The following is a 13,033-nucleotide window of genomic DNA, read 5'->3' on the forward strand; positions in this document are numbered from 1 at the left end:
CAGATAATGGACCTGCCACAGCTTCTGCCACGTTACATCTCACCACAACACAAGACAATCACAGGGTAACAGATTGAGCCGCACATGCAGACACGCGGTGCCACGCACAGGTACGCACACACGTGCATGTACTGGTGTGTCACATATATGCAGCCTGAAGATTTGAAGTTTGCTTCTAGTAGTGGATGTCAGAGAGGTGAGGGAGAGAGAAAGTGTGATAGGTGCATGTAGGTGTGTGCTGAGAATGCTTCATTGATTAGTGGCTGAGGCGAAGGGCTCCAGTGAAAAACCACCTCTCCTCTCCATGTCTCGGTAATCTCCCCTGTCAGCTCCAAGAAACGGGCTGTAATTTGATAAATCGCTGGGCTGAGATGAAGTGAAAACAGTCCTGACAGTGAGGGGGCCTCCCATCCTCTGACAGCAATCATCTGATCCCTTTTTACAGCGCATTAAATATAGAGGCCCTTTCTTTTGTGGCTTCACGTTAAGAGACATACCAACACTTTGTGTTCCCCTGGATTAAACAGCGAGAGACCCTGCCTGTCACAACAGAAAGATTGGAAAAGTGTAGCCTTTCAGAAAGGGGGTTAAATTGGTCTGAAACGGTTCACAACAGTGATCTGCCACCTCGGAGCAGTAGTTTGGATTCTCTGTTTCTCTCGTCATCACAGTTCTGTTTTTATATTCCACTCTGTCCCCTGTGTCGACCCATGAAGGGGTGAAACTTCATGTGTTTACAATGAGTGGACGGTATGGATAAAATCCTGTATAACAGTGGGCTTGCATGTAACTCCCCCTGAAGGGAGGTTTTGTTTTGGCCCCTCTCGGTTTGTACTCAAATTACAAACTACTGGATGAATCACAAAGCTTGTCAGAGGGATTTGGTTTGGGTTTTGGAAGAAGCCATTATATTTTGGTGTCGATCAGAAATATTTTTCACTTCATTTCAAAAGGTGAAGATGTTTTATCACTTGTTCATTTCTCAAAGATTTAGATTATTAAAAAAATCAAGCATGTTTAAGGGACTGGTATTTATTAACCGGCAATTTGGTTCAGATCCAAATAAAAATCTTGCTCTAGTCAATTTAAATGTGGTTTCATAAATGTTGGGCCTTGGCGTTTTGCGCTCTACTGACTTTAATATTGTAATATTCATATATTTTGATACAGCAGTTTATTGATAATATGGCCAACATGTAACCTTTTTTTTCTGATCCAGTGAATTAAATATGACAACAAACGCTGTTAGATGCACTAAAATCGTCCCTGATGGGTTTTTACACTTGGTACTGAAAAGAATAGCTATGGTGTAAATGCTTCTTCTCTGAAGCACAAAGGTGCTCCATGCCATGTGTTTTCAATAACAATGCTACGATGTCATTTCTGTCTCAGTTTGGGTTGTAAGTATCCTTATATTTGTTAATTAGCCGTAAGTACAAAATTCATCTGAGGGTGATGAGAATGTCAAGTTGAGCACGTAATTATTCAAAAATCAAAGAACTTGACAAATTAACATTTTGGTGCACACTCATCCTTGGGGGTGGGTTTTGAGTATTGAGGCATTTCACCTCAAGTGTTCAGCAATAATGTTTTTATAACTCACTCTTACATGAAGCTGTGAAAAGAAATGAATCAGACTTTTTGGAAATTTTGGGAATGAACTGATAAAAATACAGAATTTCAATATTTGTTTCAGAAGATGTTAAATAGACATGTTCCTGTAAGAGAAAGGATGTTTTTATCTGAAGCATCTCGTTTGAAATTCAAGCTTAAATGTATGCTCTCCTTTTGTACATAAATGTGTGTGTGTGTGTGCTCTCTCTCCTGCTGGCGTTGTTTATTCTGCACATCTTTTACTGGGAAAGCACAGGCCAATATTTTCCTGTCTATGATTACACACACACACACACAAAAAACACTGTCTACTCAGCGCATGAAAAATAGCAGTGACACACACACACACACAATCTAAAAAAACACATTCGCTGTAAGCAGCTCATTTTATTTTTGGTACCTGCTGGCATTTGTATTTAATTGTTTTAACCTTAATTTATCCAGGGAAACACGACCAGAAAGCTCCGCGTAGAGTTTATTTGTTGTTGAATAGAAGCAGATTTTGAGATATCGTGTATTTATTTAAATGACTAAACGGTAAAATGCAATCTGTGTTCCAGGGGTATTCTTGATTTACTCATCACAGCTTTTATGAAAACGTTTTACACAACATTTCTCAACAAACCACATTTCAAATTTTCCTGTAAACAAGTGCAGAGCATTTTTCTCAAGTGGAAGCTGGAGGATAAACCGAGCGAAGGTACTGGTGATGAAACTCAAAATGAAAACAAGGCTCTCCTTCACCATCAAGTGCAAGTACTCAAACAGTTTCTCAGAAAAGTCTAACGGAACGCCTTGTTTCCTACAATGAAGTGCCAGCATGTAAAGGACCGACCCCCTGACCCATGGTGAAACCTCACTTCACCCTCTCGACACTGACGAGGCTTTAATTCACTCGCTATACATGATGTAATGGTCTTGAACGAATTTTCCAACATTAAGATTTCTGTTGACATTTGCGTCATCGGTCTGTTTATAGATGGAGTCAATCGTCATCATCATTCACACTTTGAAGCTGATTGCTGCACCGATTACTCTTCATTGATCTGTGCGCTGGATGGGTGACGACTTTTTGTTAATTAAAAACACTGGAGGCAGCATCAGCGGCAACTGCTCCGTCCGAAAACACCTATTTAATATTATGGTTATTTCTTCTTCTTGATTTAAGCAAATTTAGAAAATATACGTATTAATTTTTAATGGTAATTTAAAATTGTATTGATTTTAATTCAAATGCCAGCTGTAGTTACTGTCTCCCTCTCAAGTGACTTTTTACGAGTGACAGGTTCGAGATAGTTTTTAGATATTGTTTTATAATGTTTTTGATATTTATTATATAGAAATGACTTTATGGTTTCATATTGTTTTTTAGACATTACAAATATTCACGTTACATTTACGACAAACTAAAACTTTATTTCAAAACATCTTTTCTTTATATTCTGATGTATCTTGAATGTAGTTTCGTTCAATTAGATACCTTTCAATCAGGACAGGATACATTGATATAGTATCTAATATATCACGAGATAAATAATGTTGTAGATAATGAAACGGGCATTATAGTTAGAACTACATTACGAGGTATGTTGCATTGCAGTGATGACTTGTCATAATATTTACAGATTTGTACTACTCCATGGTTGATTCTTATTGTAATGACATAATAATAAACCCTGTCAATCTCAGGTGTTAAAAGATCTTTCCATATGCAGTTATTGTTACTGTAGATTGACAAATTAAAAGGTTTGCATGTGTCTAGATTGACAAGTTTTTGCAGCTGTTTTTCAATGAATTGTGTTAATACAGTGAAAGATCTGCCCTATAAATATTCAGTGTGTTAACACTAACTTATTAACACGTGCAAGCGGCGGCTCTGTGTGTCTGTGTTCTTCGTTCCTGAACTTTCCCTCTCGACTAAACTTTTTCCAAAAGCAATTCTCTTAGCCTGGTCTGTCAGTGTGGCATTGTGTTGAAGAACAAAGAAACCGGAGAACAAGCCATCATTATCATTTCAGGAACCCAGAATACACAGTTCCCATAGGATGATGGGAGGGGGGGGAACAGACCTAAAAACAAAAATACCATCAAAGATAAAAATAAGCACAAAAAAAAATTAAATCCTAGAATAGGAGTGGTGCTCTGTCTTCAGTGAAAGGGGGGGGGGGGTGCGTTAACAGCTGCAGCCCCGTCTCTTAGATCGCTCAATAAGGCCGTCACCTCAGGGATTTTCAATAATCAACTGCACATAGCTAAAATGCCATGATTCATTTCCCTTAATGAACTGTCCATTGTTTTCCAAGGCTGCATCAAGTCTGGTATTGTAAAATTCTCTTATAGGCCTGCTGATTATTTCAGGGTCGTGTGTAGACAAGGCGGGGGTCAAAGGAATCTTTAAAAAATAAATTAAAAAATTCTCCACCGCGAGCAGCGATTCAATGTCGGCAGAATAAAGAAAACAATACCACATTCAACCGGCTTCAATTGCACAAGGCTAACCCATAAATCACATACAGTACATGCACACAAACAGACACACACTGTCTCTGGTCATTAGGGACATTAGAGCGCCTTTCATTAATTTCCTGGAGACTTACTGCAGGAGCCCTAAACCTCGTCTGTAAGGCTCAGGTCTGCTGCCTTCAGGTACCAAAAGAGATGCGTCTGTTTGGAACGATGTAACCATCACTACCTGCACATCCTTTCATGTGTCCTTTGTTTGGGCATCGTTGTTAAATAATAAATCCACGCGACCGCAGCGCAGACATCAACAAGCATAACGATAGTGGAGGAGTTAGTCTCGCTTGAACTATTGTCAACACCGCCTCTCGTGATTTCCAATGGTACTGCTCTGTTTTGTCTGTTGTCCAGTAAGCTTTTAGAAGACGTGCACAAATAACAGAGTACAAACAGAAGGCTCACTCGCCGTACATGTATCTAATGCTGGGCATAAATGAGCCTTTACCCTCACTCTTTAAAGGTTCAGTGTGTAGGATTTAGTGACATCTAGTGGTGAAGTTGCGTGTTGCAGCTGAACACCCCTCACCTCGCCCTCCCCTTCCAAACATGAACGAGAACCTGTGGAAACTTTCAGTTGTTATGAAAAATCAAAAGGTGTTTAGTTTGTCCGGTCTGGGCTACTGTTAAAAAAACATGGCAGCCTCCATAGAGAGGACCCGCTCCAGACGTAAATATAAAGTATTTAAATATAAAAGGCTCATTCTAGTGTAAAGAAAACAATATCTCCACCCTCCCACTGATAAGGAAGCATGCAGTAAGGCCAGCAGGAAATCACCCTGGCCAGTGAGCAGTGTCCTCATACAATAGTAACTCTTACTCTTGCCTCTCATACCTTTTTAGACTATATCCAGGTCGTTTCCAAAATAAATGTTGGCTTTAAATAATGGACCATTGTGTTTGTGGACAACCTGCATGGGGTTCCCAGACCCCTCTGTGAATAATCGTTCTATAGTGCAAACCCTGCAGCAGAGGACTGGTATCGGGTTGGAGGATAAGATGGTGCAGCACAAAACCCTGGATGGTCTTTTGTCTGTAATCACACGTCGTCATTTTTTCATCAATGTGTGAGTCACTGCAGTTTTGTCAGTGGTGACAGAGAGAGTGTTGAAATATGGGATTGATGCTCTCTCCAACTTGCGTGTGGAAGAAAGTGAGAAGCGAAGTCGACGGTTGTGTTGAGGATTGTTGGCATAGCAATGATATGAAAATGTGTGAAATAATTAGAGGCGTATTGGCAGAGTGAATGTCTGGGTTAGTTTTCTTGTGAAGGTGACAGGGGTTCTGCTCCATTACACCTGAGAGGAGCTGTCAGATAGTGAGCTCGACTGCAGACCCCGAGATCCCTGTGTCAGCAAGAAGAGGAGCTGGCAGTTCAGTGTCGAGGACACGGGGACAAGTGGAGGAGATTTAACACTGAGGAGTGAGAGGCGGCTGGAGCGGTGCCTCTCGGATATCAGGGAGAGTCGAGCAGAGTCGGGTGTTTGTGGTCCTGTGAGATGGGAATCTCCACTGCGACGGGGATAAGGAGTTCAAATTGTTGGGAAGGAATTACAGAAGCAACACTAGCTTTAATTTAAGCATTGGAGCTGGACAAAGAAACCATGATCCCCTCACACCATTACTGGCCTCTCTACTGACTTTCTGTCATATTCAGGATTGATTTTTTTTAAAGAGTGAATTGCTGGTTTATAAGATTTTGAATGGGCTGGCATTACTTTGTTTAGTTGCACCTTCAGACTCCATCCTGAGCACTGAGGTCGACCAGCCTGATTTATTTTTTGTGATGTAAAACACTTTACCTATTATCACAACAGCTCAGACCATTTTCCATTTCTTCTTTGTAGCTTTCAATACAAATTGAGCATGAGACCTTGATTTCATCAGCGACTGTGGAATATTTTAATCTTCAAATATTTATCATGTTAGCAATTTATTGTTCTTAGTATTTTCTATTTGTACTTTTTTATATATAATCATTATTTGATGTTCAGCCCTTTCGACAGTTGTGGTTGTTTTTTAAACGTGCTATTACATAACCTTTGACTTGACCAGTTTTTGACATTAAAGCCTTAAAGGTTTTGGTTCTTACAAGGATAAGTAAAAGAATCGCTCCAGATGGGGGTGATGCAGCAACAGTTGACAGAAAAATGGAATCGTTTCTGACGGCCTGTAGACGTCAGGAGGGGGTGAACGCACACAAGCTGTGAGGCTTCATCTGGAGAGGGAGAGAGAGAACAGTCTGTTGGAGAAGCAACAAGATGTAGTTAGAAAAGTGACAGTGGGGCCAGAGGCTCACTAATAACGGTTGACGGAATTTATCCGAGTCTCTCACCCTCTGCTTCAACTGTGTCTTTGAGAAATTCAACTTGTAGTTAATAATTGATGCCACTCAGCACATTGGGGAATGTGTGGAATACATTAAAGACATTGTGATTTTAATAAGTACCATTAGTTTTTAACCATTAATAAAACATTGAACACTGTTTGAGTTATCGTGTGGCGACCACATCATTGCACTGTTGATTTGAAACATAGTCTGTGCACAAAGATGGACGACATGGCTTCTCCCCAAAAGACGAGACAAAGTGTCTTCGGCGCCACCTAGTGACTGGCTGCAGTACCGGTCGTAAGTCCAGCAATGGGCAGCTCCATCTCCTGACCGGTTCTGACCAGACTCACTCCAGACGGTGGAGGGAAACAGGCGCGTCGTCCATCTTTATACACAGTCCATGATTTGGAAGAATGTGTTTTGTACACCTGCAGAAAAGTATTGACTTAGAAAAATACCATTCTCCCGAGGCAGGTTTCTAAACACATCACTCCTGCTGCGTTTCTTATTCATTCAATAAAATGTTTGCAACCTTTAGATGTTCTCTGGTAACCCGGGGACATCTGCGGTGCACAGGTCCTCAGGGTCGCTTTAATAAGGGGGCAAATTATATCTGAGTAGATTCAGAGGTACAGTAAGTGGGCAAGACAAATTGCATAGGAAATGCCACATTAACATGTAATAAGACTGAACTAAGTAATCTCTAATTAGGTTGCCCTTTTCGAAATGGGAGCATGTCTGTAATCCTGTGGAAAAGGACTAATTGTCTGAGTGGGTTACAAGCTTTTTAGGGCTCTGGCAGACTTGGCCTAGAACCTTTAACAGAAGATTATGATGCACAAATCATCCTCACACAGGTATTATTACACGGTGCTTAATGCAGATTATAAGAGTTTCTAATGCCTCCTTTTTAATGGATTTGTGAGTTACAATAACTCTTACTGTAGGATATCCACCGTTATGGTTTAAAAACACAAATAATGAAAGACCTGACTATTTTCTCCTTTTACAGACGAGGCCCACAACTCACCCGTCATGTCGGGTACTTAAATATCTGTGTTTTTATGTCATCACTACTGTGGTTTTTCACAGTGCATGCTGCATATTTCCATGTAGATTGTAGTTCACATACTTTTTTTCTCAGACATAACCCCGTACTGTTTTTGTATACTAAAGAGTATTGGTGAGGAATGCTGGTAAAAATGCTAAACTGAAATCAACAAAGATGGTTAGAAAGAGCTCAGTTAATCTCCATCAATGACTTAACCCAACGATAAAGTTGTGTAAATCCAGTTGTTCAGTTCCATGCTAACATTAGCTTGTGGCTGCCGTGTTATCTCAGGTTGGATGAGTTGCGTTGGCAAGTTTTGCATTTCACGTTAGAAATATTGCAGCAACTGGCTCGACTTTTGAAAACTACACTCAAAGTAAACTCAAAACCAACACAAACATTCGCCCTGGCTCCTTAATCTCTTTGCCGTCTTTATTTTTCCATGCATTACTGCCACCCGCTGATCAAGTGCATGGACCCATGTTGGTCCGAACTCTCTTGTCCTCTCTATGCTCTGTTACCTCTCAGCCAGACGCATGTACTGAGATTTGGCACCAATTATTTTCATGCGAGTTGGTACTCTTGGTCGATACTTTTTAAAAGTACCAACTTTTGTACCCGACTCTTGTAACTACAGAAATATCTGAATATATCCGAGGTTTCAAACGGTGGAACGATCCGAGCACAGACGAGTTATCTCTTCTGCTTCAGCTGGCAGCTGCACCGACTATCAACAACAGCAGGCACTTCATTTTGATATTTAATGAAGCCACTTGTCTGTGTGCTCACAAGAACCAGGGAGATGAGCAGAACTAGACGGAATTAAGGGAAAAATAAATCAGACGGATCAATGAATCACACGGCAGCGTGATGGAGAAGAGTCACCTTCAGTTTTAATTAGTCCAGCAGCCAATTTCAAAACAGAGATATAAAAGAATGGGCTTGACTAATACTGACATTATGACAAAAGTAGTGAAGAGGTTGGATTTGGGCTCATTACACATCATTTGTGTTCATTCACTGACTAGAATGACTCGCTGCGATCCAAAATGTCATATACAGAAGTAATGTGTGTTTACTGATCTCTACCTCATTCAGGCCTCAGCTGTAAACTGGACATATTTTTATGGAACATTATCAATGAAGGGATTGAGTCATAATATTTGCGTGATTGTCTATTGATGCTCTTAATGGTGATCAGTGTTTTCAATATTTAGTGTAACTTGTTTGGATTTGAATGTAAAAAGTGTACTTTTACTGAAGGATACAACATAATCAAAAGGGATCATATAAATAATGGTTTAAAGCTAATAAGGGAAAATGCAGGGGCAAAATATAAAACTCCAAAAACTCAGCTCCACAATGAATGAATGCAATTATACTAAACTGACCTGTCTCCAGAGGTATTAGTTAATCTATACACTTTCATTTCAGGTTCCAGATCAGACACACATGCCTCATCTTTAATAACATCATGCATGGATCTGCCTTCTGGAGACAAAACAAAACCCCAAACCAAAACCGAAACATAACCAAACTGCACTTTTACAAAAATGTTACTGTACATATATTACCTCCAAATCAAACTCATTTATATACAATACAAAATTGCTTTTTAACTCTTCTCCCCTAATGGGTCTATAATCGGCGACAGGTGGTACGGGGCATACAGCAACTTTAAAAAATATAAGCAACGAAGCCCAAAAAATACAACAAATACAACATTAAAACATGATGATTAAAAAAGTAAAACAGTGGTGCATAGAAAAGGAAACTGAACCTCAATTAAAGACAAAGAACAAACATTAAGCAACAACTATCAAGTTCACATTTCCCCCTCTTCATAACTCTGCTGTAGTGTCACGGTGAATCATGTCTTGTGGTCGTCCGTTTCTTGACCGTTTCTGAGTAGCGTCATGGTAACAGCAGAGGCTGAACGCACCACCCTGCTGTTCTGTCAAACGGCAGCCCGCTCGGTTCCCTGCACCCCCCAATTTGTCTTTCCTTTCCTCCCTCTGGCCCTCATCCCCTCCGTGTTCTGAAGGCATTCAGGTGAGTTTCTCTTTAGTTCATTGAAAGCGCCCTATGCGATGTTCTTAATCGCATTCTCGTTCAGCTTTTCCATGTAGTTCCTAAGATCCTTTGAGTCCCCGAGCTCAATGTCTGGACATACCCATTTTATCTCACTGGTCTGCACCAGCGCTAATGGGCTGAGCACAGGACATCCATTACTGGCCTTGACGTTGGAAAAGGTTGTGAACTTCACCCTCTTCCTCTTGGTTGTGGGTGAGTTAAGAGACTCGTTCCTACTCGAGCCGCAGCCTCCCACACCAGCGTTCCCACCTTGGCAGCCTCCGTTTAGGAGTTGACTACCTTCCTCTAGAGTGCCGCCCAGCTCATCATGCTGCTGTTGCTGCAGACACAGCCCTTCCTCTTGGCCCAGCCAAACCCAGTCGTGGGCGTGGGGCATTGTTTCCGGGCCCTCCAGGGACAGGTGTTTGCTACGGTATTTGTATGCGTAAGAGATGCAGTTGATGAGAAAAACTAGGATGGCGAGGCAGAAGACTCCCAGCAGGGCGTACATACCGATCTCCAGGTCTGTGAGGCCTCGTCGAGATGGCAACAAGTCCTCGTCCGTGCTGCGGCTCCGAGGCAGCTCGCCCTGATCTGGATATTCAGAGAATTCGCTTGGGACTCTCGCTCCGCTGTCCGCTGATAGACGGCCCCCATTAGGCCTCACTGGAACATGGCCCCTGATGGTAGTGGCTCCACGGTTGATTAACCCAGTTTCCATGTCAGAGATAGATCCACCGTAATAAGGAGGATCCGGCCGTGTTCGCCGATCTCCTGGCTGTCTGTACTGCTCCTCTGACTGACCGAACCTTACCTGTACATTAGCCATTCCAGTGGCTAGAATAGTGCGTCGCTTGCCCCTCTGGCACATTTCTGACTGGCTCATTTCAACGCGCACAAGCAAACCCTGACCCTCGCCCTTCGCAACAATGACGGGCCACTTCCAGGTTGCACTGCGCTGCACCGCCACCACTCGTTCATCCAGAGAGGTGGCTGCCAGGGTGAAATGGGCAGGATTGTAGTTGTCTAGTGGAGTCATGGATCCATCGCTGAACTGCAGCCAAGCACTGATGAGGGACTCCTAAAGCACAGACACATGGGGAAAACAGCATTTGTACAAGAGCAGTGACACGCCGTGCAAATAACCCCGGAAAATAACAGTAATCTGCACATTTTCTATAAATGCATAATTGTGACTGGAAACAGAGATACATGGGGGATGTAAAAGTGAGCCTTAATTACAGTGGGGAGGCTCACTGAAACAAGTGGATTTGAAACTGCTCTCCTTAAAGCCTGTTTCCTTTCTCTCTAAGGGAAGAGAGACGGCAGCCTTCCCTCCATTTGAAATTATAATTACAGGGACAACTGAGCTATACACTGGCTGGATATGCAAATCGAGGAGATGGCTTCACTATATCAAGAATTAATTATAAAAGGAAAAACTATAATGAGTAACAGACTCCATAATAACCCAGATACAACCATGAACTTTTAGTCCAAACACGACACATTGTTAATACAGTACAGATTAGACTTTCTCTCCTCATGACGGGTTGGAAAATGATGTGAAGTGATGCAAGCTGTGTCTCGGACTCGTACCTGTTTGAGTGACTCACTGACTTCCTGTGTGGTGGCGGTGGCAACGATGGCTCTGTTGCTCCCTGGGCTGAGCTGCAGGGAGAGAGCGAGGCCCGACACCAACTGCACCCCGAGCTCTGTCACAGTGACTTTATCATCCAGCACCCGGATGCTCCGCTCAGCCAAGACAGCCGAAGTCAGAGGGGACAGCACCTGCAACACATGCAAACGCTGGCCGTTAAGATCCGAGATGACGTTGTTACTTCCAATTAAGGGGAAGGGACAATTTGCTGCTGGCCATTGATGTTGACAGTCGTGTCAGTGTAGATAATGAGATGTTCAATCCTACAGCTGAAGCCTGCACTCGCAGTTTGTCAAAAAATGTCTCTGTAGTTCCTCCTTTAATTTTAGTCACACTCTAGGGTTACAGACAAAAATAACTTGAACACATATGGCGACAGAGTTTAATGGAATGTCGCAGTATAGCTCAGTATTAGAAAAACTAATTCTTAAAGACATGTCAAATATACACGATATCTTTACTTTCCCAGATTAAACAAATTAAACCTATTAAAAAGATATATTGTTTGTCTCAGTCTTCCAAAATTCATCCATATCACAAATTCGTAATATGAGATGATGCTAAGGTTTATTTAGGTTTACAGAGACCACGGTTGAGTTTAAAGTAGATTTATATGGTTTGACAAACACCTTGGTTTGAAATGCAATCACTGTCTTGGCTGAACTGGGACTTTAGTCATCGTGGCTACAATAACCACATGATTATTAGGGAACAATCAACTACCCCTGACTTTCAGACTAAGGATGTGTCTTTCACGGTTACAATAATTTCCACATTGCTGTTCTGTGTAAAAAATTGTGGTCATTGTTGAAACAAGTGCAGTGTCCGTTCTAAACCTCCCTGTCCGGAATGGGCTGTTCGCTCGGCCTGTGGTGATGCTGGTTGCAGCTTTCTCTCTGAAACTGTAAAAGGTTCCTGCAGTTATTCAGCCGCAGCTGCAGGATTCAGATCAATGGATGTAAATAAAGAATGAATGAATAAACCCGTGTTTCTATTCTACCAATATTCAGTCATGGAGACAACATACGAAGAACTGCACAGATAAAGAAACGCTGATTATATAAACAAGCGTTCTAACTCATTCTCCACCTTCCTGAGTTGCCAGAGGTGTAAGCATGTAAATTGTTGTGATATTGTTATGAGACGAGGATCCCTCCCATCCGCTCCAATTAGGGCTCCAGTCTCTCCTCCAGCCGCCCCCGCACGGCCACATTTACCAGCCATAATGAACTGTCGGCACGGATCACTGCCTCATTTGTACAGACCCTTTCCCCTGTTTTCTTCCCTTTGGCGCAGCTCTTTTCATTTTCCCTTTTGGCCCCCACACAGTCAAGCTGATATCCTTGAATGATAACACGCTGCTGGAATCAGTGTGGTCTCAGAAAAAACGGGGAACGTGCTGTGACCCTATATCTCTGACATGTGGTTAAGAGGTTAAAAAGGCAGATCGGTGGCGGAGAGTTTCGACACATTTAACTGTGCACACGGATGAATGGAAAGCACAAGTGTTCATTCAAAAATGAGATGAGCTCCGAGGGCTACTGGCTTGTAATGAAATATAGACAAACTGGCCAAGTAAAATCAAATTATGCAGAGTTCATTTATGTTAAATTGGCCGATGCACTTTAGCAAAAATATAAAAAACTAAAATGTCATGCAGTGTGCATAGGCTCATCAGACCCCCCCCCCCCCCCTAAAATTCAATCAAGCTGCACCAAATTTCACATATCGATTTCCTAAATGTGCTTTATTTTTTTTAAATCAAGATCCATGAATTGTTCTCTAT

At 41.9% G+C, this 13,033-nt stretch overlaps 1 protein-coding gene across 3 annotated transcripts in view; it reads right to left on the reverse strand.

The window, feature by feature from the left end:
• Positions 1 to 8,393: 8,393 nt before the first annotated feature.
• LOC117772070 (transmembrane protein 132C-like) overlaps positions 8,394 to 13,033 on the reverse strand; it is a 129,198-nt gene continuing 124,558 nt past the window's right edge. For 2 of the 3 annotated variants that reach the window (XM_034603008.1, XM_034603009.1), the window contains 2 exons: positions 11,187 to 11,378; positions 8,394 to 10,668 (listed from right to left, as the gene is read on the reverse strand). In XM_034603008.1, coding sequence (XP_034458899.1) covers positions 9,598 to 10,668; positions 11,187 to 11,378 — 1,263 coding nt within the window. In that variant the 3' untranslated portion in view covers positions 8,394 to 9,597. The remainder of the gene's footprint in view (positions 10,669 to 11,186; positions 11,379 to 13,033) is intronic. The other variant, XM_034603007.1, reaches the window with a different exon arrangement.

This window comes from Hippoglossus hippoglossus, chromosome 12, assembly GCF_009819705.1.
Source record: "Hippoglossus hippoglossus isolate fHipHip1 chromosome 12, fHipHip1.pri, whole genome shotgun sequence".
NCBI classification, from domain to species: domain Eukaryota; kingdom Metazoa; phylum Chordata; class Actinopteri; order Pleuronectiformes; family Pleuronectidae; genus Hippoglossus; species Hippoglossus hippoglossus.